At 48.6% G+C, this 26,065-nt stretch overlaps 1 protein-coding gene across 3 annotated transcripts in view; it reads right to left on the reverse strand.

Annotated features, from left to right (window-relative positions):
• The window catches only part of sgpl1 (sphingosine-1-phosphate lyase 1), a 77,827-nt gene that overhangs the window by 15,329 nt on the left and 36,433 nt on the right, over nucleotides 1-26,065 (reverse strand). For all 3 annotated transcript variants that reach the window (XM_085970685.1, XM_085970686.1, XM_085970684.1), the window contains 5 exons: nucleotides 17,654-17,742; nucleotides 9,952-10,060; nucleotides 5,264-5,362; nucleotides 3,757-3,903; nucleotides 2,703-2,941 (listed from right to left, as the gene is read on the reverse strand). In XM_085970685.1, coding sequence (XP_085826811.1) covers nucleotides 2,703-2,941; nucleotides 3,757-3,903; nucleotides 5,264-5,362; nucleotides 9,952-10,060; nucleotides 17,654-17,742 — 683 coding nt within the window. The remainder of the gene's footprint in view (nucleotides 1-2,702; nucleotides 2,942-3,756; nucleotides 3,904-5,263; nucleotides 5,363-9,951; nucleotides 10,061-17,653; nucleotides 17,743-26,065) is intronic.

Raw genomic sequence — 26,065 nt, forward strand, 5'->3', positions numbered from 1 at the left:
CTCCGCCATTCAATAAGATCATGGCTGATCTTCTACCTCATCTCCACCTTCCTGCACTATCCCCATATCCCTTTGATTCCCTGAATATTCAAAAATCTATCGATCTCTGTCTTGAATATACTCAACGACTGAGCCTCCACAGCCCTCTGGGGTAGAGAATTCCAAAGATTCACCACCCTCTGAGTGAAGAAATTTCTCATCTCAGTCCTAAATGTCCTACCCCTTATTCTGAGACTGTGACCCCTGGTTCTAGACTCTCCAGCCAGGGGAAACATCCTCCCTGCATCTACCCTGTCGAGCCCTGTAAGAATTTTGTATGTTTCAATGAGATCACCTCTCATTCTTCTAAACTTGAGAATATAGGCCTAGTCTACTCAATCTCTCCTCATAGGACAATCCCCCCATCTCAGGAACCAGTCTGGTGAACCTTCGTTGCACTCCCTCTATGGCAAGTATATCCTTCCTTAGGTAAGGAGACCAAAACTGTACACAATACTCCAGGTGTGGTCTCACCAGGGCCCTATATAATTGCAATAAGACATCTTTACTCTTATACTCAAACCCTCTTGTAATAAAGGCCAACATACCATTTGCTTTCCTAATTGCTTGCTGTACCTGCATGTTAACGTTCAGTGATTCGTGTACAAGGACACCCAGGTCCCGCTGAACACCAACATTTCCCAATCTCTCACCATTTAAAAAATACTCTGCTTTTCTATTTTTCCTACCAGAGTGGATAACTTCACATTTCTCCACATTATATTCCATTTGCCATATTCTTGCCCACTCACTTAGCCTGTCTATATCCCCTTGAAGCCTCCTTGCATCCTCCTCACAACTTACATTCCCACCCAGCTTTGTATCATCAGCAAACTTGGATATATTACATTTGGTCCCCTCATCCAAATCATTGATATAGATTGTGAATAGCTGAGACCCAAGCACTGATCCTTGCGATACCACACTAGTTACAGCCTGCCAACCCGAAAATGACCCGTTTATTCCTACTCTCTGTTTTCTGTCCATTAACCAATCCTCAATCCATGCTAGTATATTACCCCCAATCCCATGAGCACTAATTTTGTGCAATAACCTCTTGTGTGGCACCTTATCGAATGCCTTCTGAAAATCCAAATACAACACATCCACTGGCTCCCCCTTATCTATTCTGCTAGTTACAACCTCAAAAACTCCAACAGATTTGTCAAACACAATTTCCCTTTCATAAATCCGTGTTGATTCTGCCCAATCCTATTATTATTTTCTATGTGCCTGGTTACCACATCCTTAATAATAGATTCCAGCATTTTCCCTACTACTGATGTCAGGCCAACTGGTCTGTAGTTCCCTGTTTTCTCTCTCCCTCGTTTCTTAAATAGTGGGGTTACATTTGCTACCTTCCAATCCGCGGGAACTGTTCTAGAATCTATGGAATTTTGGAAAATGACAACCAATGCATCCACTATCTCTATAGCCACCTCTTTCAAAACCATAGGATGTAGGCCATCAGATCCAGGATATTTATCGGCTTTCAGTCCCATTAATTTCTCCAGTAATATTTTTTTTTTTTACTAATACTAATTTCTTTCAGTTTCTCATTCTCGCGAGACCCTTGGTTCTCCACTATTTCCGGGAGGTTTTTTGCATCTTCTTCCGTGAAGACAGACAAAGTATTTTTGTTTAATTTTCTGTCATTTCCTTATTACCCATTATACTTCCTCCTGTCTCAGCCTGTAAGGGACCCACATTTACTTTCGCTAATCTTTTCCTTTTTACATACCTATCGAAGATCAGTGGGTAGCATTCTCTCATCTGAGTCAGAAGGTTGTGGGTTCAAGTCTCACACCAGAGACTTGAGCACAAAAATCTAGGCTGACACTCCCACTGTAGTACTGAGGGAGTGCCGCACTGTCGGAGATGCCGTCTTTCGGAGGAGACGTTAAACCGAGACCCCATCTGCCCTCTCAGGTGGATGTAAAAGATCCTATGGCCCTATTTTGAAGAGGAACAGGAGAGTTCACCCCGGTATCGTGGCCAATGTTTATCCCTCAATCAACATCACAAACAGATTATCTGGTGGGACCTTGTGCGCAAATCTCAGATTTAAAATTATTAATCGAGCTAACACCTATTGCTTTTGTGGGACAGTGCCACCAGACTTCTACCAGAAGTGTGAAAAAGTGTTTTCTAATTTCTCTTTTTTTTTTTTAAATTCCTTCATGGGATGTGGGTGTCGCTGGCAAGGCCAGCATTTATTGCCCATCCCTAATTGCCCTTGGGAAGGTGGGGCAACTTGGAGGTAGTGGTGTTCCCATGCGTCTGCTGCCCTTGTTCTTTTAGGCAGTAGAGATTGTGGGTTTGGGAGGTGCTGTCGAAGAAGCCTTGGCATGTTGCTGAATGGCCTGGCTCTGATTTTAAGGTCATGCCCCCGTGTCCTAAACTCCCCCACCAGCGGAAAATGTTTCTCTCCATCAACCCCATCAAATTCCTAAAAACCTCAATCAAACCGCCCCTTAACTTTCTAGGTTCCAGGGAACACGAACCTAGTTTCCTACATTATAACAGTGACTACATTTCAAAAGTACTTCCTTGACTGTAAAGCGCTTTGGGACGTCCCGAGAAAGCTGCTAAAGAAATGCAAGTCTTTCTTTTAATCCCTCCGCACACTCAGCCTCGAGGGGCTCCGTATAACGTATACGTACTGTGTGTCAATGTGTCGTGCAGTTTCGATGATCTTCTTGGTGGCTTTAACGTAACCGTCCTCGCCCATGTACATCATGGTTGCCCAGCAGGCAGCGATGATCCCTCCGGGTCGCGATCCGGCGATGGTGGGCGAGGCGTAGATCCCTCCCTGCCAGTCGGGGGCGACAAAGAACTGGTAGTGACGGTACTTCTTGTCGCTGTACAGTACAACGGACGACCCCTTGGGGGCGTATCCGTACTGGGAGGAGGAAAACAGCAGTGGGGGGGGGGGGGGGAGAAATCATCGTTACAAAACTTCGAGTAAGGCAGCAACTGGAAAATTGAAACTTTATGCTCGCTCAATCCCACTAACAGTTCAGCAAGGGGAACGCTCATTTAAAGCTCTCCCGTGTATAAGGAGCTTTTGTGTATGGGTACGGCACAATTTGCATTGAGCTTGTACCCTACCGCATCTCTTATCATACGCAAAAATACTCTCGTGCGATGAATTGCTTTGAAGTGCTGTGGTGTTGTATACCCTGCGCTCACAGAATACAAGTTCCAATGCAACGTTCCCCCTAATTTTAAATTTGGGTGCGCTGTCCCTTTAACGGGCTGTGTGGCCCATTCAAAGCTTCACACGTGCGCGAAATTTCACATTGTAAAAGCCGGTCCCGGGTTGTGCGGGACTAGCGGCATGGCCGCAAAGCTTAGCAGGAACGTCGTCACAATGTCCTCCAGTTGAACGCTGGGAAGATCGAGGCTTTCGTCTTCAAACCCCACCCCCTGCCACAAACTCCCTACCCTTGCCACCACTTCCATTCCCCTCCCTGGCCACTTGGCTCATGCTAAAACCAGACCATGTTCGCAACCTATTCAACCCCGAGCTGATGCTTCCTAGCCGATATCCTTTTCATCGCAAAAGACTGCCTCCTCATCACCTGGCCGGCCTCCCACCCTCCTCCAACCCTTCGTAAACCTCAGTTCACCCAAAAACTCCGCTGCCTGTATCCCATCCGGCACCGAGCCTCATTCACGCATCATGAACCGCTCTCACCATCCCCGCCTTCCTACCTTGTGCGTGTCGGCAGAGATGCTCGTCACTCCCTTGACACGAAAGTCGAAGGGCGGCAGCGAGTAACCAGCTTTCTCCATAAAGACAATAAGAAATCCCCCCAGACAGGCGTCGACGTGCAAGGGGATTTCATAATCCCAGGCCAGCTGAGGAGAGGGAAAGGAGAAATGATTAGTTAACTGTAAACGATTAAGGGAATTCCAAAACATTTTTTGAAGCAAAATTTAAAAAATCAGCACCTTACTTGAATGCAGAGAGAATCGCACAGCACAGAAGGAGGCCATTCGGCCCATCGTGCCTGTGCCAGCTCTTGGAAAGAGCGCTCCAATTAGTCCCATTCCCCATAGCCCTGTAATTTTTTCCTTTTGAAGTGCATCTCCAATTCACTACTGAAAGTTTCTATTGAATCTGCTTCCACCGCCCTTTCAGGCAGCGCGTTCCAGATCGCAACAACTCGCTGCAGAAAAGCAAGATCTCATGTCGTCTCTGGTTCTTTTGCCAATGACCTTAAATCTGTCTCTTCTGGTTATCGACCCTCCTGCCATGTGGAAACAGTTTCTCTCTACAAATCCCCTCATGATTCTGAACACCTCTATTAAATCTCTTCTTAACCTTCTCGGCTCCAAGGACAACTCCAACTTCTTCAGTCTCTCCACCTAACTCATCCCTGGTACAATCCTAGTAAATCTCTTCTGCACCCTCAGGGTTCCAGTGTGCGACAACGAGCCAAATGATTCCCATCGGAATTGAGCAAGAGTGGGCACTGGATGAAGCTCAGCTGTAATGAGCCTATCCCGCCCACCACCCCCACCCCCCCCCCCAACCCCCGGCCTTCTCCCATTATTTCGCCACCTGCCATCTCCATTCCCCCAGCCTCCGCATCTCCCCCTGCCCCCTCCTCCCCCCCCCCCCCCACCCCCCACTCCGAATTCACATATCTCAGCTTCCCACACCATGAACGATCATTTGGCCAAGTTCCCAGCTCCCGACGTGCCGATCTTGAGCAGCAACAAGGTGACTGTGCCGCGAAGTTGCCTGGGCGGGTCATTTCTTTTTATATAAACTCGAGTCCTCCCAGCCTTAGCTATACAAGAGCAGCTAGAATGCCAATTGCCCACACACTGTGGGAATTAGTAACTCCTCAAATCTGATTCCTCCTCACTGGTGATCACTCTTTGAAGTGAAAAAGAAAATTACATGCAAAAACAAAGGCAAAGTTAACCATTATAATCTGTAATGAATCATATTAAAAGGCTTCCTGACAGAGACACATCTTTTAAACAATTACAAAAAACAGGAGTGCCCTGCCCTAAGTGTTTCTCTTTTAACTACTGTATTCTTATTGAAACTGTAAAAAGGACGGACAGGAAAAAACAAAAGCAACACGAGAGAGTTTCCCATCTTCCGTCTCCACCTAAAGGCTCTGAACTTCTTCAAATAAAGCCAGTTAATTCCCGCCGGAATCACTCCATCGCAGCATTGTTAATACACAGGCCAGGAAAGCACCTTGGCAAGCTCATTGACCGGGTCCATGACACCGTGGGGAAACTGTGGCACCGAGCAGGCGAGCATGACCGTGTTCCTCGTGATGGCTCGTTTCATGGCCTGGAAACAGAAGCAGAGTCAAGTTAGCTGCAGGGGTCTTCAAGTCTCAATTTTCCAGCGACTTCCAAAACAACAAAAACAAGTGTCAGCCGTGGCTCAGTGGGCAGCACTCTCGCCTCGGAGTCAGAAGGTCGTGGGTTCAAGTCCCACTCCAGAGACTCGAGCACAAAAATCTAGGCTGACACTCCCAGTGCCAGTGCTGAGGGAGTGCTGCCCTGTCGGAGGTGCCGTCTTTCAGATGAGACGTTAAACCGAGGCCCCGTCTGCTCTCTCAGGTGGATGTAAAAGATCCCATGGCACTATTTCGAAGAAGAGCAGGGGAGTTCTCCCTGGTGTCTTGACCAATATTTATCCCTCAACCAACATCACTAAAACAGATTATCTGGTCATTATCACTTTGCTGTTTGTGGGAGCTTGCTGTGCGCAGATTGGCTGCCGCGTTTCCTACATTACAACAGTGAGTACACTTGGCTGTAAAGCGCTTTGGGACGTCCAATGGTCGTGAAAGGCGCTATATAAATGCAAGTCTTTGTCTTTCAAATTGCAAAGCCCTGTTAGCAAGCGCAGGCTGGACTCCTTAAAACAACTACTTGCATTTATATAGCGGCTGTGTCGTGGTAAAAACGTCCCAAGGTGCTTCACAAGGTGAATTTGCCAAGGTGTCTCAGCTCATCTGCTGCTGAAATTCTCATCCATGTCTTTGTCCTCCAGACTCGGCTATTCCAACAATCTCTTGGCCGGCCTCCCAGCTTCGACCCTCCGTAAACTTGAGCTCATCCAAAACTCCGCTGCCCCGTGCCCTAACTCGCATCGAGTCCCGTTGCCCTGTGCTCGCTGGCCTACCTTGGCTCCCGGTCCGGCAACACCTCCATTTTAAAATTCTCATCCTTGTTTTCAAATCCCTCCATGGCCTCCTCGCCCCCCTCCCCATCTCTGTAACCTCCTCAGACAACCCTCCAAGATCTCTGCACTCCTCCAATTCTGGCCTCTTCAGCAGCCCCCGATTTTAATCACTCCATTGGCGGCTGTGCCTTCAGCTGCCTGGGCCCTAAACTCAGGAATTCCCTCCCTAAACCGCTCCGCCTCTCTACCCGCCTCCTTTAAAACGCTCCTTAAAACCTACCTCCTTGACCAACCTGCCCTAATATCTCCTAATGGGGCTTGATGTCAAATTTTGTTTGATAATCGCTCCTATGAAGCCCCTTGGAACCTTCACTATGTTAATGGCGCTATATAAATACAAGTGGTAGATCACAAGGAGCGTGGTCATGACACTGAGCCACATAGGGGAGAGAGAGAGAGAGAGGCGGAGAGGTTTCGGGAGGGAATTCCAGAGACCTCAATGTCTTATTTGACCCTAAGCTGAGATGGGCATGCATTTGGGAGGCAACAACACATTCAAGGACCTTGGAGAAGAAAAGTGAGTTTGGAGATGGGGGCAGTAGTTTGCAAGGACATCGGGTCAAGGATGAGTTTTTTTGAGGAGGGAGCTGATAACGGTGGTTTTGAAAGGGAGGGGAACATTTCCTGAGAAGAGGAAACCATTTACCTCTGTCAGCTAGCATGGGGGCCAGGAAGGGAGGTTGGGCGGTCAGCAGTTAGGGGGAATGGGATTCAGGGAGCAGGAGGTGGGTCACATGGACAAGACAAGTACAGAGAGGGCATAAGGAAAGAAACTAGATAAAGATGCGAGATCAGAGCTAGGGCAGGGGAAAATCTGGTTTTGGCGGGGGGGGGGGGGGGGGTGGCGGGGAGGAGAGCTTGGCTTGGTAGGTAAGAGAAACTGGCGGGGGAATGGATAGACTCAATCTTAATGAAGAATAAGTCCAGGAGCTCCTTGCAGTTGTTACTGGCGGTGGCAGAGAGGGGCTTTTAAGGAGATGTTTGAATGCGGGAGTTGCTCTTTTGGAAAAAGTCGTGGGCGGTTTTGTACAGAGAAGACCGAGAGCACTTGATGTGGTGCAGCCAGACCTGGCGGGACCAGACAGACCGAGAACTGACCTCACGGAACTCCTGCTAGCCACAGCCACGGTTTGGAAACATGGTGTGTCCCATTTGTACACGGCACATCAATAGATGAAATTACATTTTAGTATGTCGACACAAGATGCAAAATATTCAAGGAGAAGCGCTATTTGCATTCAAGTGAAGCTCTCAGCCAGACTGCATGTTATGTGTGGTCATATTTGCCCTTATTCATATTCCATGAAAGATTTATTTTCACCAACATTACTGCTTCACCTCCCTGGGAATGGCCATGATTTATACACACCCACATTGGCAGGTTCCTCACAGTGTAAGAAAGCACTGGATTTAAAGGAGAACACCCGAATCAAACATTGCATCAACAAAGTCATTTAAACAACAACTTGTATTTATATAGCGCCTTTAACGTAGTAAAATGTCCCAAGGCGCCGCACAGGAGTATTAGAAGACAAAAAAATTTGACACCGAGCTACATGAGGAGAAATTAGGGCAGGTGACCAAAGGCTTGGTCAAAGAGCTAGGTTTTAAGGAGCATCTTAGAGGAGAGAGAGATAGCGAGGCGGAGAAGTTCAGGCAGGGAATTCCAGAGCTTAGGGCCAGATGTAATTTTAAATGCTATCCCTTTATATTTTAAAAGCATATTATTCGACCAGTGCGAGCGTTATTTTTTTTTAGGCTTTGATCAGGCAGTCAAAATAGGACCTACCAATGTTCAAGTTAAGCTGCACGGCCGCACAGCGGTCTGGAGGTCCCGCGCAGGCCGGTCACCGGCTTTTCAATGGAATAACTGCGCATGCGCGGGAATTTGAATGGGCCACGCAGCCTTTTAAAGGGGCCGCGCACCCAATAAAAAAAAATTAGCAGGAACATTGGGACCTACATAAAATCAGCCCAATATTGGTCAGTCAGGGCCAGATAGCCTGCACTGGTTGGTGCGTCAGTGAGTAAGCGATCATCTGGCCCTGGGTTTGGGCATGCAGATATTTAAGTGAAGAGTTTATAGTCAGAGAGCAGTTTGGGGAGATGTTTTCAAAAGAGAAAAGGAGTTTTATTTTCCAAATGCCGATCGAGCAGTTACCCAATCGTACAGACACGATGGGCCGAATGGCCTCCTGTGCTGTGATATAGGAGCTGACAGGAATCAGTCATTCATGAAAGAAAGACTTATGAAATAATACTGAGTGGCCTGCTGGTGGCGCTGTCCAGGGAAAGTATAAATACTCGGGCACGGGCCCAGCTTGCGCAGGACATTCTTAACAGGAACTAGTGAAGGACACAACTAGACCTCCATGTTGTAAAATAGTTGATTAAAGCTTTGTTTAACGCTTAGACCAAGTGCCTAGTAGTTTTCTTAAGTCAGGAGCCAAAAGATTTTTCCAGGTTTTCTCAATGGGGAACCCGTGTAAATACCGACTGACCCCCGGGCTCCCGCCCTCACTTCCGGGAGGTCAGGCTGCTTCGGGTTAGCGATCCCAGATATTACCCTCATCCTGCAGATAATGTCTTTTTTTTCCATTACAATAAGAAATGCCCAAACTTTGCACCGCCCCCCCCGCTCCTATTTCTGACTCACTGGTTTGTGTTTTGGCAGTGACTGTTCGCTCCCTTCCCATCCGAGGTGCCGACTCATTGCTGGGACGCGACTCCACAACACTGGGCACCCTCGGGCACCGGGCTTAAAAGGGCAAGTATTGACACACGAGCCTCAACAGAGCGTGGCATCAGGCTATTTGACGCGAAATGCATCGCAGCAGCGCCCGAGCCTTTCCCCTACTCAACTTATGTGCGCGTGCAGTTCCACAGGGGTTACTGGTTAGTGATCAGAAGTGCAAATCCTGGACGATGTCGGACTCCCCGGCACCGGACCCTTGCACCACATGTAACGGCCAGAAGGCTCAAACTAATTCCACTGAGCAATGATGAGATATAAGCAGTCGTCATGAAATACATACAAGCCTTAAGACGCAGCGTGTGTGTTGGGGGTGGGGAGGGCGGGGGGACAAGCAAGATAGTCATTGCATTCAATGCCGATTTTCCGCACTTTGTACCCAAATCCTTGAAACATAAAAGATTCTGAGGGAGATTGACAGGGTAGACGCTGAGAGGCTGTTTCCCCTGGCTGGGGAGTCTAGAACCAGGGGTCACAGTCTCAGAATAAGGGATCGACCATTCAGGACTGAGATGAGGAGAAATTTCTTCACTCAGAGGGTGGTGAATCTTTGGAATTCTCTACCCCAGAGGGCTGTGGAGGCTCAGTCGTTGAGTATATTCAAGGCTGAGATCGATAGATTTTTGGACTCTAGGGGAACCAAGGGATATGGGGATCGGACAGGAAAGTGGAGACGAGTTCAATGATCAGCCATGATCTTACTGAATGGCGGAGCAGGCTCGAGGGGCCGAATGGCCGACTCGTGCTCCTAATTATTATGTTCTATGGTCTTATCCACCATTTTCATAAGCAATGCGGCCATGAGTCTGAGACTGAAGGCTGTTGAAAGGATCATAGCAGCAAATCCAGTACTGAACAGGAAGTTAGCAGCATCTCAGTAAAAAGTAGCATTTAAGTGCAAGTTCACGAAAAGGCAATCTTATCATGCACCTACCTTCACGTCCACCTGCATTGTTCTCTTGTCCAACGGTACGTGTACTATACTCATCCCAAAGTAGTGAGCGGCCTTGTCGAAAGCAGCATGAATGCTGACGGGAGCAACGCTGGACAAAAACAAAGATACCGGAGTCAACGCTGGTCCGGATTGTTTTAGATTATGTACAATGAGCTGAGCGGCGCAGTTCATGCAACGGCGCCAACACCCATGGGCTAGGACATACAAAGCTCATCACACGGGAGCTGCACCGAGTGCAGGCACCAACCCGCTGGATGCACATTCATTGCAAATAGTGTCAGTCAAGCGGAGGAGTCAACAACCTCAACCGCGCAGGAGCGGACCGCCCGACATGTTGGACTCGAGCCCCTCCATGTATCAGCTGCAGCAAGACGACCAAGGGGCAGAAAACAGAGCAATGTTTTACTATCGAAACAGAAACCACACAACAAATACAAGTACATTCCCTGTGGCCTTGTCCACCATCAGCTGATTAATTTTCATTTATGCAAGATGGTCCTGGCGAGACGGCAGAAACTTGCTCCATGGAGCCACTTAGTGACCGCAGTCTGCAACTACATTGCGAGAGGTTTGTATTACAGGAAACTTTTTTTTTAATCCAGCACCGACGGGGCCTGCGTGTTGCCGGTTGATTAAAAATTCCGGATGACAGAGAGGGTTATCTACCGAGGCTATTTTTAACAAACAAAAATTAAAAAATCAAGAAATGTGCAGTATAATTGGGTACTCACCTACAGAATGTTGTGTTAAAGAGACTACCGGTAGCACGGGAGAGTCAGACTCCTGTTAGAGGTGTTCGGACTTCCGACAGCGCCAAGAAGCCGAGTAGTGGCAGTTTGGAGAACTACCCCCATTGACTGACTCGGCCACCACGGGAGACTTGGACTCGGCAACATTGCCGGTTATTGAGGTGTTGTTTTCGGAGTATGAATTTTGCCGGTTAATAGAGAATTCCAGATATTTAGGTGCCATTTAAAGGAGTTTCCTGTACATAGAAATCACAGCACAGAAACAGGCCATTCGGCCCAACTGGTCCCTGCCGGTGTTTATGCTCCACACATAAGAACATAAGAAATAGGAGCAGGAGTAGGCCAATCGGCCCCTCGAGCCTGCTCCGCCATTCAATAAGATCATGGCTGATCTGATCCTAATCGCCAATCCACTATCACAGAACCATCTCCTGAATCTAACAGAATTAGACACACGAACTAGGAGCAGGATCAGGCTACATGGCCCCTGGGTCCGCTCCGCTACCCACAGGGCCATGACCGATCCAGACCTAGACTCATGTCCAAATTCCTGCCCGCTCCCCGTAACCCTTAATTCCCTTTACTTCTAGGAAACTGTCTATTTCTGTTTTAAATTTATGTAATGTAGCTTCTACAGCTTTTTGGGGCAGCATATTCCATGGACCTACCACCCTCTGAGTGAAGTAGTTCCTCCTCATCTCAGTTTTGAAAGAGCAGCCCCTTATTCTAAGACTATGCCCCCTAGTTCTACTTTCACCCATCATCGGGAACATCCTCCCCGCATCCACCCGATCCAACCCCTTCACAATCTTATGTGTTTCAATAAGATCGCCTCTCATTCTTCTGAACTCCAATGAGTAGAGTCCCAATCTACTCAACCTCTCCTCATATGTCCATTCCCTCATCCCCGGGATTAACTGAGTGAACCTTCTTTGAACTGACTCGAGAGCCTCCTCCCACCCTCCTCATCTCACCCCATCACCATATCCTCTTCTTTTCTCCCTCATGTGCTTATCTAGCTTCTGCTTTAACACATCTATACTACTGGCCTCAACCACTCCCTGTGGCAGCGAGTTCCACATTCTCACCACTCTCTGGGTAAAGAAGTTTCTCCTGAATTCTTTAATGGATTTATTAGTGATTATCTTATATTTATGGCCCCTAGTTTTGGATTCCCCCAGAGAAAACCAGCCAATTGATACTGCAGGAAAGTACGGAGCCTTTTAATATTTCTTTATATGTACACACAATGTGTGCTTTGGAATAAATTTAAATCACAAAATATTTTAGACATTTTGGATCGAGACATTTTTTTTTTGGGGGGGGGGGGGGGGGGGGTCGGGGAGGTGAAAACAGTAAAAAAAAACAATTTTTTGAATTGACATAAAAATATTGAATGGCAAATGTTGCCTCCGCAGTTTACAATGGGAAAAGTGACCAGAAATCGTGACAAGATGAAGTAAGGTTTGCGGACAGCAAGCGTGCCCTCTACGCAAGATCTTTTAATAAAACACTGATGCGTTGCAAACCCAGGGAGCAGTCACATTAGCAAATGTAACAGCCCTGTAACCTGCACTCACTGTGTCAGAACGTGACGTTACGGTGTGTTATAAATCTCAACATCATAAAGAAGACTCGTTAAATAACACTGGACGGCCAGCTGGTGGCGCCGTCCAAGGAGTATAAATACTCGGGCGTGGGCCCAGCTTGCACAGGGACATTTTGTAAGACAGGAACTAGTGAAGTACAACTAGACCTCCGTGTTCTGAAACAAGTTGATTAAAGCCTTGCTTTATATTCAAACCAAGTGTGTAGTGAGTTTTATTACATCACGGAGCTTGTCTAGTTTCGGGACAGTGACCAGCCTTGTGCGTCGGCTTCTCCACCTGACTGATTCCCAACAGGTGCCAGGCTAAAAGCAGGATCGGTGAATCTGCCGTGTGTTCCCAAGACCTTGAGGAACTCCTGGAATGGAGCCCGAATCCAGAACAATGCAATTTTCTCGACCGTCACCACCAAAAGACAGATCCATTTATATAAAGAAAGCCAGAGCTTGCATTTCAGCAGCAACCTCAGGACATCCCAAAACGCTTCACAGCCGATGAACTACAGTCAATGTCGTAATGTCGGAATCGCGGCAGCCAGTTTGCACACAGCAAGCTCCCACAAACAGCAATGAGATAACAGCCAGATCATCTGTTTTTCAGTGAAGTTGGTTGAGGGATAAACATTGGGCCCAGGACACCGGGGAGAACGCCCCAGCTCTGCTCCAAATGCCGCCGTGGGATGTTTCACATTTCACTTCTCTGGAGTGGGGCTCCAACCCACGACCTTCCGACTCAGATGCAAGCCTGCATGAGCTACGGCTGACACTGCTATTTTTATAATGCCTTCCGGGGCTTCAGGAAGTCCCAAAGCGCTTCATTATTATTAGGTAGGCGAACGTGGCAGCTAATTTGTGCACCGCAACATCCCGCAAACAGCAAATGAGGAAAAAAAAGACCAGGCAATAAGTGCTGTTCTTTGAATTCTGCCATGGGATCTTCGACGCCCAACTGAAGAGGCAGACGGGACCGCGGTCTCATCTGAAAGGCAGCAAACCAAACAGTGCAGCGCTCCCTCACTACCGCACTGAAGCATCAGCCTAGTTATCCACTCAAGTCCCTGTCGTGCTCAGACAGCAAAACAGCTGCCAGGTCTGCCTCGGGAGCATAGCGTTTCAAAGTAATTCATTGTAGGAGAAGCGCTTTGGTGCAGTTCGGAGACGTGATCAGGGGGCTGCATCGATGCAAGTTTGTTTAAAACTCCCCTTTCCAAAGTTCTCACAAATTCAACGGAAAGAAGTTTCCTTTTATTCAAGCTGCGATACAATATGGGCTTGAAAGCAACCTGCTCGCCGTGCTCGTGGCTAGCCACACTAGTACAAACCATGGGTTGAGAAGTGCGGCAGGAAGTCACAGTGCTGCAGTTTTGTCCAGCGAGACTTTACAAGGGCGGAGGAACTTGAAACCTCAACGAAAGCCAAATCTCAATAAAAAGGCAGCTGACTTTTTAAACATCAACACACTTCAAACATTTCTACTAACTGTACACTCTTACAGGGAAGCTGGGTGATGAAAGAATCCGTTAACAATAGAGGGACCTGCAGCCTAACGGTAAGGTTTGATAAACACTTTCACATTCAGACTGAGCTCCTTCAACAGTCATATCTTCTCTCCTCAGACTAACTCAGCAGCAAACAGGAGGCATGGGGGAGGTCGTCCTCCGTCAGCTGCAGACTGTGCTGTAAACACTCCTGCACAACCCCCAAGAACAGCCGGCACAGTCGACCCACACAAACTGCGGTCTGCGAATGTCCCTCGGATTAAGGATGCAAGTTCCACGAAAGTTACATGCTCGAGCCCAGCGCCACCCGATTATAAAGGCAAACGGGAGAGAGAGATGCACAGAGGTAATTGCCACTGCACCCCTCCCGGGAGGTCATTGTCCGCTCCGTGCCCCCCGGAGGTCACTGTCTGTGCCCCGCCCCCCCCCCCCGGGAGGTCACCGTCTGTGCCGTGCCCCGCCCCCCCCACCCAAGGTCATTGTCCGCGCCCACCCGAGGTCATTGTCCGCGCGCCCCCCCCCCCAAACCCAGGTCATTGTCCGCGCCCCCCCCCCCACCCGAGGTCATTGTCCGCGCCCCCCCCCCCACCCGAGGTCATTGTCCGCGCCCACCCGAGGTCATTGTCCGCGCGCCCCCCCCCCCAAACCCAGGTCATTGTCCGCGCCCCCCCCCACCCGAGGTCTTGTCCGCGCCCCTCCCCCACCCGAGGTCATTGTCCGCGCCCCCCCACCCCACCCGAGGTCATTGTCCGAGCCCCCCCCCCCCCCCAAACCCAGGTCATTGTCCGAGCCCCCCCCGCACCCGAGGTCATTGTCCGCGCGCCCCCCCCCACCCGAGGTCATTGTCCGCGCCCCCCCCCCCCACCCGAGGTCATTGTCCGCGCGCCCCCCCCCCCACCCGAGGTCATTGTCCGCGCGCCCCCCCCCCCCCCCCACGGTCATTGTCCGCGCCCCCCCACCCCACCCGATGTCATTGTCCGCGCGCCCCCCCCCCCGCCCCCTCAGGTCGTTGCCTGCCTACCCTCTTCAAGGTCATTGCCCCCACCTTCACTTATGACACTGATGGTTGGCAAGTGTGATGCAGATTACACACACCCTTAAATGTACGGAAATGTTTATTTTTAATACATCAAAGTAGGCGTAATGAGCAGTTGTTACTCCAAACGCGACACAAATGGCAGGGCTGTGCATGTTGCACGCATTTTCATAGTACATCATTCTAAAATTTACACGTCCAGAATATTGTGACACCACATTCTGGGTTATTGTGCAGACAGCAGTGCATTATCGACAGATCAGTAAGCAACTGAAATTGCCCCTGCCCCTGCTCAATAAACCAACTCCATATGGCTAGCTTAACCAGCTCCTCCAGGCCACACAGATCATATTCCTCACCGGAAACCCTTTGTACTGTCACACAGCCTACAGCAAGCACTAAAGTGATCATTTGTTTAGATCCCACAGGTGTCGACTAAATGGGGCCCATTTACAGCGAGACTCAAAAGGCAACAGATGCTCGTTGAAAGGAGTTTTTCCAAATCTGAATTGTGACAAGACTCCAGCGACTGTTAACTCGTATTAAAAAAAAAGGCATGGAACTAATCTGCTCAGGGCCTCTAAGGTACTTCATAGAATCTTACAGCACAGGAGGAGGCCATTCGGCCCATCGTGCCTGTGCCGGCTCTTTGAAAGAGCTCTCCAATTAGTCCCACCATTTCCCACAGCCCTGCAAATTTTTTCCTTTTCAAGTATTTATTCAATTCTCTTTTGAAAGTTGCTATCGAATCTGTTTCCACCGCCCTTTCAGGCAGTGCATTGCAAATCGTAACTTTTTTTTAATGCAACAAGTCACTGTATTTATTTAGTGTCTTATGACATTGAAACATCCCAGAACACATTCACACCAGGAACATGATGTGCCAAACAGAAGTGTGGTAGGAAAGGAGTGCAAACAAGCAATTTGCCACATGCTGAGCTCCCAGCTGAGCCTTTCCCACATGGCAGAGAGTAAATCCTCCCCCCAAAAATATACACACAGGCCCCTCGGAACCAAGTGGCACAGGGGGAAATAAAGAAATAAATACTGTGTCAGCCATGACTCAGTGGGCTGCATCCTTGCCTCGGAGGGCAGAAGGTTGTGGGTTCAAGGTCCACTCCAGAGACTTGAGCACAAAAATCTAGGCCGACACTGCCAGTACAGTACTGAGGGAGTGCTACACTGTCAGAGGTGCCGTCTTTCGGATGAAACGTTAAACCGAGGCCCCGTCTGCTCTCTCAGGTGGATTGTAAAAGATCCCGCGGCACTATTTCGAAGAAGAGCAGGGGAGTTCTCCCCAGGGGAGTCCTGGCACAATATTTATCCCTCAATCAACATCACTAAAAACAGATTATCAGGTCATTATCACATTGCTGTTTGTGGGAGCTTGCGGTGCGGAAATTGGCGGCTGCGTTTCCCCACATTACAACAGTGACCACACTTCAAAAGTACCTCAGTGGCTGTAAAGCGCTTTGGGACATCCCAAGGTCGTGAAAAGTGCTATAGAAAAGCAAGTTCTTTTTTTCAAAGAGTTGGCTCGCTACTTGTCCAGTGCTACATCAACAGGGTCTCCACCTTCCAAAGTGCAGCCTATTAGCATGGGCACCAGACTGCAAGAGAGAAAAGAATGACACACAAAGGGTGCTCTCCCTGGTCACAAGCAGCAAAAGCTGGCAATGTGTAGCTACAAACACCTCACACCAGTTACATTTTAGAGTGCAGTGCAGTTGTTATGTAACTAAACGTGGTAAGTCGAGCTTGCCTTTCGAACATTCTCAGTCAAAGCAGAGTGCGGCAGACTGAGGGGAGTGGGGGTGGGGCGAAGAAAGGGGTATGTTATGCTGCCCAGTTTGAGATCTCTTTGGGAAGCTATTTATTGAGCTGCAACACTTTGCTGCAACCTTCAAAAAAATTAAAAACGGAAGGAGATAAAATGAGACGTGTGACACAAAAATAACTTGGAGTTTTACTGAAAACATTTTGGACCCAATAAAGTCACAAACCCGATGTATTTTACACAAACCACCATCGCAGCACTTGTGCGGTTCCGCACTGTCCCAGTGCCACCAGCTACTGATGCACGGGTCTCACACAGCTAGAGGCAACACTCAACTAGAGTTACTAAAGGCCATTGGTCAAGACGACTAGTCACCCCAGCCGTCAACCATAGTGAACCTGGCACAATGAATGTTGCACAAGACCCAACTATCGGTAACAGCACACGTGCAAAATAATGGGTAACTTTGGTGTCTGTTTTCCAGCTTACGACATACTTGCATTTATATAGCGACCTTAATGCAGTAAGACGTCCCAAGGCGCTTCACAGAAGCGTCATCAGACAAAACTGACACCGAGCCACATAAGGAGATATTCAGACAGGTGACCAAAAGCTTGGTCAAAGAGGTAGGTTTTAAGGAGCGTCTTAAAAGGAGGAAAGAGAGGCGGAGAGGTTTAGGGAGGGAATTCCAGAGATTAGGACCCAGGCAGCTGAAGGCACGGCCACCAATGGTGGAACGAAGGAAATCGGGAGAAATTCAGTGGCATCACAGAGTGGGGACCGTTACTGGATTGGAAATTACCCATCGAGTCTCCGATGGGTCAAAAGAATTTAACAAGCCAAAGGGGAAGAGGCAAAGAAATAATTCATGATTTAAAACCTAAGTAATTGCACGCAGTATCAAATATTAGAAAATCCATTAGTATTAAAAAGAAAATAACCACGTACCAGCTTCATAGAATGAAAGACTGGTTTTTGAATTTTCTCATTAGTTTGTGTTTTGTAGTTACTTACATTTCGGGGTATTTCACTCCTCTTTCAAGTCCAAGGTCTCTGTAAGCTTTGCAAGCCATGAGGATGCTTTCAGTCCCACCAGATGTCACCTGCAAAAAGCAAGGCTAGTTCAGAGTTCCGACCTTTAAATGTTCCTATTCTGGGGCACATCCCATGGTCAAGGTACAGTGAACCCAGGAACCCTGCGCCGTGCTACTCAAGCCACTACAGTCCCCTGTCAGGCAAGATCTTGCAGAACCCTTTAGCAGACCGAGCTATGCTACAGGAAACTGTGTGTTATCCGGAGGCTAAGTGTCCGGCAAGCTCGAGCCGCCGGCAAAAATCAGGAGCCGTTTTGTTAGGTTATTTTTCTCGTGGCTTTTTTTTTTCCCCCAACAACTCCACCACACGCAACACAGCAAGTAAGAAAACACAACTGTGTAAACTATTCCATTTGTGTACATGTACAGTATATATACACACACACACCCCCACAGCCTGGCTGTGATTCAACCTGCGGATTCTGCCAACATACGAAGCATGCTGAAACTTTGCTCCTGGGGTTTTCTGACATGTACCAGTGCTATTTGCCTGCATTACAGGCTTGTAACTCACTGCCACGCACTGCCCTAGTTAAATGGGCGGCTCCCTGAACACAGGTTTGGGTACAGTCCCCAGCACTGGCCCCGCCCGCGCTTATCCTGGACAGCCACCTCGATTGGGCAAATGGTGCTAACAATGTGTCACCACCATAGGGGCCACTTACAATGGCATTATTAGAATGTATTAAGCACAGCAACTGTTTCTGGCAGTTTGATAAGTACTAACAACAACAACAACTTGCATTTATATAGCGCATTTAACATAGTAAAATGTCCCAAGGCGCATCACAGGAGCGAGTATCAGACAAATTTTGACACCGAGTCACATAAGGAGATATTAGGACAGACGACCAAATGCCTTGATCAAAGAGGTAGGTTTGAAGGAGCATCTTAAAGGAGGCGGAGGTGTTTAGGGAGGGAATTCCAGAGCTTAGGGCCCAGGCAACTGAAGGCACGGCCGCCAATGGTGGAGCGATTAAAATCGGGGATGCGCAAGAGGCCAGAATTGGAGGAGCGCAGAGATCTCGCAGGGTTGTAGGACTGGAGGAGGTTACAGAGTTAGGGAGGGACGAGGCCATGGAAGGATTTGGAAAAAAGGATGAGAATCTTAAAACTGAGGCGGTGCCAGACCGCAGGAGCCAATGTAGGTCAGCGAGTACAGGGATGAAGGGTGAACGGGTCTGAGTGCGAGTTAGGATACGAGCAGCAGCGTTTTGGATGAGCTCAAGTTTACCCCGTACTTGTCGATTTGAAAGGCTCAGCTGATTTCGGGCAAAGTCGGGCCTTCGAGCAGTTTCAATCAGCTGTTCGCACCTGGTTAAAGTGCGATTTCCTTAGTGAGGAGATTCTGGATGCAACGGTTAACAATTAGGAGAGGGAGTTGCGAGGTGAGATTTCCTGTGTTTTCAAATACGTTGGTTACTTCGCTTTTTGGTTTCACTGTCCACCTCGTACAGCGGGCAAATTGCGCTCACACCAACACGCCCGCCAGACACGGTGGGGACTGTATTTCTTCCCAAAGCGCACACATATGTTTCTAAAAAATAACATAACCCTCTGAACACTGCATTGGAAGGCAATTTTCTATTGGGGTGGGGGTGGGGGGGAAGACTGATGATTTGAAGGGGAAGCGGCGCAGACACGATGGGCCGAAGGGCCTCTTTCTGTGCTGTAAAACTCTATGACTCTATGACAATGCTGTCGTCAGTATTAAAGCGATGATACATCACACCGGTGATAGAACTTGTACAGTACAGGAAGCGTCCATTCGGCCCACCGTGCCGGTGTCGCCTCTCTGAACGAGCTGTCCCATTCCTCTGCTCTTCCTCCAAAAAAAAAATCTTCAGATATTTATCTTCTCCTTTTGAAGAGCCACCATTGTTTCGGTAGAATGGCCCATGTTCTAATTAACCCTCCGCATAAAGACATTTCTCCTAACCTGTCCCCCTCGTTCTCGCACCATCCTCCCTTAATGTCGGACAGAGAAGATTAACAGGTGGCCACCGTTCTCAGTATTTGCTACCAACTTCTCAGTGATTTAACCCGCCAATAATGGAAAAGTTCTGATGAAAGGTCATCGACCTGAAACGTTAACTCTGTTTCTCTCTCCACCGACGCTGCCCTGACCTGCTGAGTTTTTCCAGCGTTTCCTGTTGTTATTTATAATGGAGAAGTGGAACTGGGTGCATGTTCACAGCACAGGAGGAGGCCATTCGGCCCATCGAGCCTGTGCCGGCTCGAGGAAGAGAGCTATCCGATTAGTCCCACTCCCCACCCCCCCGCACTGCTCTTTCCCCACAGCCCTGCAAACGGTTTCCTTTTCAAGTACATGTGCGGTTCCCTTTCATGTCAGACCTGCTGTAGCTGCACAGTAACCTGTGATTTTTTTTTTCCATTACGGGCCATCAGTCCGAATTGGTAAAACCTTGTGTAATCCCATAAGACACACAGTCTAGACTGTGGTGTAAATAAAAGTGGATGTCGCGAAGCCCATTAGAAAGTGAGTGGATGTTGCCTGGCAGCACTATATTAGAGGATTAGTTTCTTTGCTTGGTATGTACTTGTGGAGGTCATGAGGTGTTGTTTCAAGCCAAACCTTCTCACTAGGCTGCCAGGAATTGGTGTTGAAAATGTCTGTCTTCTGTGAAAGGTCAATTAGCCCATGATGAAGGAGAAGACGTGTGTACAAATTGGAGGGTTTTTTTTTTTTAAACCACGCCAAGGACCGATTGCTGAAACAAACACCGTCACCGTCAAGGTGCCTGATAATTTTTTTGGGTGCACGGCCCCTTTAAGGAGCTGCGCGACCCATTCAAATTACCACACGTGCACGGTTTCCCCCCGCATTGAGCGGCCTGCACGGGACCTCCAGATTTGCAGCTGCGCAAAAATATTCGCTGAACTATAAAAAGAGACAATGTCAACGAGCCTCGGACTGCGAGCTCACAAGGCAGGTACAGATGAGGGAGTCCATTCAGCCCATCAAGCTCCTCCAGCCCAGGAGCTTCCAATCACCCGCTTCCCAGCATCGAACTCAATGATTCCAAAGTCTTCGCCTCCACTATCCGAACCAGATTCCAAATATTAAATCACATTTAGGTGAAAAATTGTTTCCAGGCATCAGTCATGAACATATCTTCAACCATTTTTAATACACAGAATTTACAGCACAGAAACAGGCCATTCAGCCCAACTGGTCCGTGCCGGTGTTTATGCTCCACATGAGCCCCCTTCTACCCCTCTTCATCTCACCCTATCAGCATATTCCTTTCTCCCTCATGTGTTTATCTAGCTTCCCTTTAAATGTATCTATACTATTCGCCTCAACCACTCCCTGTGGCAGCGAGTTCCACATTCTCACCACTCTCTGGGTAAAGAAGTTTCTCCTGAATTCCCTGTTGGATTTATTAGTGACTATTTCATATTTATATAGCCTCTTGTTCTGGTCTCCCCCACAAGTGAAAACATCTCCTCCACGTCTACCCAATCAAACCCCTTCATAATTTTGAAGACCTTTAAATCGAGTCACCACTCAGCTTTCTCTTTTCTAGCGAAACAAGCCCCAGCCTGTTCAATCTTTCCTTAAGTTCTGGTATCATCCTTTATACCCTTGTCCTGTAGTCTGTTTCACTTTAAATAGTGTTCCTATACTATTGAGCATCTTCTACACCTCTAGAAGGTCCTTGTCGAGGCTGAAGATTCTGTGGAAAGGTTTCCTTCTTTACACTGCCACCGTGTTTGGGACCTCCCCCTGGTGACAGGAACTGCCCACGGCCTCACTATAATAAATGTACATATTCAGCAGGGCAGCCTCAGACTTGTACTCAACCGATTTGGTTACATTCTGTTATTATTGGTTGGTGTTCTGCAATGACTGGACTTGTGAAATGTTGTGTCTACCATCATTCCCAGATAGTTTTCTTTCAGTAGTAGCTAAACGCTATTCTTAACGGTAGCAATCGACCGCACTAGCAGTACCCAAGATCCCTGGGCTGAAATGCTCGCATTATAAAAATCAATGCTTTCAATGTGAACAAAGTTTCACGATGCTTTTGATAGCCAATCGCGACACTGCTATCGACTGCACAGCGGCCTAAAGTACCAAGGCAAGCTGACCAGCCTTCAGTCAGGATCTGACAGCAGCTCCTTACCATAAAGCTTCCTTCCTTAATGCACAACTTGGCAATGGAATCTCAAGTCAGCAAGGCGCCGAGGCTTCAATAATCACAGTATGGACTCTCTGTACACTGAAACCACATGGGATCATACGCAATACTCCCTCGAATTGGTTTTCTCCGAGCGCGGCCCCTTTAAATTTGCTGCGCTGTGTCTCATCCAGTGGCGGCAGCTGGTGAGCGGCCTGCGTGGGACCTCGCGATTGGTGCGCGGCCACACGCTGTCGGGGGAACATTGATCATATATATGGTAAAAGGGACAATTTGCAGAGGTATGGGGAAAGAGCTGGAGGAGCAGTGGGACTAAGTGGACAGCCCTTTCAAAGAGGCACGATGGGCCGAATGGCCTCCTTCTGTGTTGTATAAATCTATTCCATACCCCTGCCAAATAAATGCCTCAGCTGTTCTTCGGATGTAGGCCTGGGAATGCTTTTGCAAAGCGAATTTCCTGATGGGTATCAAGACAATTGGGCCGCTCTTATTTTAATCTGGTTTGGATTATGTCAGCTGCCTTTTTAGCAAAAGACGCGAGTAACCAAGACCCCAAGATCAGGAATCTTGGGATTAAAATGGCCCAAAAGCAACACCTCTTCTCCAGTTTCTGTTTGAAGATCTCGTGCCCCACTCAGAGGCCCCAGCCAATGTCCCAGACCCCTCCATCACCATTCCTGGGAATGTCCTGTCCCACCGACAGGACAGGCCCACCAGAGGAGGCGGCACAGTGGCCTACAGTCGGGAGGGAGTGGTCCTGGGAGTTCTCAACATTGACTCCGGACCCCACAAAGTCTCATGGCTTCAGGCCAAGCATGAGCAAGGATACCTGCTGCTGATTACCACCTACCGCCCTCCCTCAGCTGAGCGACATGTAACATTCGCGCCACACAAGTGCCAGGCAATGACCATCTCCAACAAGAGAGTCTAACCACCACCCCATGACATTCAATGGCATTACCATTGCCGAATCCCCTATCAATATCCTGGGGGGTCACCATTGACCAGAAACTTAACTGGACCAGCCACAAATACTGCAGCCACAAGAGCAGGTCAGAGGCTGGGTATTCTGCGGAGAGTGTCTCACCTCCCGACTCCCCAAAGCCTTTCCACCATCTACGAGGCACAAGTAAGGTGTGTGATGGAATACTCTCCACTTGCCTGGATGAGTGCAGCTCCAACAACACTTAAGAAGCTCGACACCATCCAGGACAAAGCAGCCCACTTGATTGGCACCCCATCCACCACCTTAAACATTCACTCCCTCCACCACCGGCGTACCGTGGCTGCAGTGTGTACCATCTACAAGATGCACTGCAGCAACTCGCCAAGGCTTCTTCGTCAGCAGCTCCCAAACCCGCGACCTCTTCCACCTAGAAGGACAAGGGCAGCAGGCGCACGGGAACACCATCACCTGCAAGTTCCCCTCCAAGTCACACACCATCCTGACTTGGAAATATATCGCCGTTCCTTCATCGTCGCTGGGTCAAAATCCTGGAACTCCCTCCCCAACAGCACTGTGGGAGTACCTTCACCACAAGGACTGCAGTGGTTCAAGGCGGCGGCTCACCACCACCTTCGAGGGCAATTAGGGATGGGCAATAAATGCTGGCCTTGCCAGCGACGCCCACATCCCATCAACGAAGTGAAAAAAATTAAATTACTGCGCAAAAATAGATAAGAAGCCTCCGACTTCGAGCTCACACAAGGCAGGTACAGATGAGGGAGTCCATTCAGCCCATCAAGCTCCTCCAGCCCAGGAGCCTCCAATCACCCTCATCACAGCATCGAACTCAATGATTCCAATGTCTTCGCTTCCACTATCCTAACCAGATTCCAAGTGTTAATCACATTTAGGTGAAAAATTGCTTCCAGACATCAGTCATGAAATCATGTGGGAATGACTTGACTGCAGTTGAGCCCAGCACACTTTCCATTTCATTTCAGTGGAGACCGGTTCTGCAGGGGTGACCTGCAGGCATTCTCTCTCCGCTAATGGTGTGTTCAAGTGTCAGCTGGCACCCAACCAGGCGGTGCCACCTTGATGGCCGTGAACGCAACACTGGCCGAAGTATCGGCACCGCAAAATTTCAAAAATTCCATTGGCTTGTTCACAGGTCAGTCACAGAGCTGAAGGGGCGGGGAGACCAGAGGCAGGTCAGGAGACCCAGGAAAGCCTGGCGCTTTGGTGCCATTAGTTTCTCTTGAACACTGCCCCAAGCAGGACCCAGATATCGAGAGTTGGTACCATCTTGTTACCTCCAGACTCAACCATTCCAACGCTCTCCTGGCCCACCTCCCACCTTCCACTCTCCGTAAACTTCAGCTCATCTAAAACTCTGCTGTCCGTATCCTAACTCGCACCGAGTCCCGTTCACCCATCAGCCGCTGTGCTCGCTGATCTACATTGGCTCCCGGGCCGGCAACGCCTTGAATTTAAAATTCTCGTCCTTGTGTTGAAATCCCTCCATGGCCTCGCCCCTCCCCATCTCTGCAACCACCCCACACACACCCCCCACCACCAAGATCTCTGCGCTCTTCCAATTCTGGCCCCTTGCACATCCCAATTTTAATCACTCCACCATTGGCAGCCGTGCCTTCAGCAGCCTAGCCCGTGAGCTCTGGAGTTCCCTCCCTACACCCCTCCACCTCTCTCCCCTCCTTAAAACCTACCTCTTTGACCAACCCTTGGGTCACCTGTCTCAATATCTTAATATGTGTCTCAAAATGTTGTCCGATTACGTTACTGTGAAGCGTCTTGGGGCGTTTCACTACGTTAAGGGCGCTATATAAATGCAAGTTGTTGTAAAAAGTGCCTTTAATATTCATTCTGTCGAGCAATGTGATAAATTATGAGGATAGATGTGGCTTGACTAACAGAACATGATGCGACGTGCAGCCTTTGAACTGTCCTATCATTTATGAAGTATCTGGTTCCTGAGAGATAAACGTTATCAGCAAAATAATGCTGATAAAATATAAAATTGTTACATTGCACGTTACCTTTGGCCAGCAATCAACGTCCTGATTGACTAACAAGATACCTGAGCCCTCAAGGCCGAATGCATGGGGTAGGGTGGGGGATGGGGGGAGAAAACTCCCATCTTCACTAATCTTGGCTACAGATCTTAAGGTTTTGGGCAAGAGATACAGGGGGGATGTGAGGAAAAACTTTTTTACGCAGCGAGTGGTGATGACCTGGAACTCGCTGCAGACGAAGTGGTGGAAGTGGAGACACTCAATGTTTTCAAGGGGAGACTGGATAGGCACTTGAGGGAAATAAACTTGCAGGGCTACGGGGATAGAGCGGGGGAATGGGACTGACTGGATTGCTCTACACAGAGAGCCGTCACGGACTCGATGGGCCGAATGGCCTCCTTCTGTGCCTTTATGACTATGACTAAATAGTCAAGTTAAGAGCGCTATCAGCCTCAAAACTGCCGACAACAACCCAAACTTACTGACCACCAACGTTCCCTCTGATGCTGTGCGCGGCCTGTTTATTTCAACGCACGGTCCCTTTAAATGTCAGCGCATGCGCGGTATTTCAAACGGAAAAGTTTGTGAGCGGCCCGCGCGGTGCCTTGCAGATTAGAGGGCTCATCGCTGGTCAAAGGTAACGTGCAATGTAGCGATTTTATATTTGATCAGCATTATTTGGCCGATAACTTATCTCTCAGGAACCAGATACTTCATAAATGATAGGACAGTTCAAAGGCTGCACATCGCATCATGTTCTGTTTGTCAAGTCACATCTACCCTCGTCATATTCATTCTGTACAGCAACCTGTTGTAATTATTTGGGATTAACCTGAAATGTGTTTTTTTTTTTTTAAACTCACATCTGCTTCTTCCGAAATTTGGCAGAATTTCAGCCTCAGTGATACTTTAAATGACAAAATGACCAGGTCTGCCTCAATAGAGTGCCCTATCGCATCACTCAACAGAGTTTCACGCACCGTGAGTCACAGTGGGGCGCCGTGACCGTTTACACCCGTTTAATTCTTGGCTCTCAGTATCTTCTACAATACAAATTCAATTCTCTTGCTTTGGAAGCACAGGATTTTACTAGCTCTTCTTGTCCAACTTGGGGCACGAAACCCCTCACTCCCACATGGCCCGATGAGATCCAAGCTCTCCCTGGAATTGTGGGCAAGACATTTGTA

Source organism: Somniosus microcephalus, chromosome 29, assembly GCF_052327205.1.
Source record: "Somniosus microcephalus isolate GS21.2 chromosome 29, FLI_Smic_1.0, whole genome shotgun sequence".
NCBI lineage: Eukaryota > Metazoa > Chordata > Chondrichthyes > Squaliformes > Somniosidae > Somniosus > Somniosus microcephalus.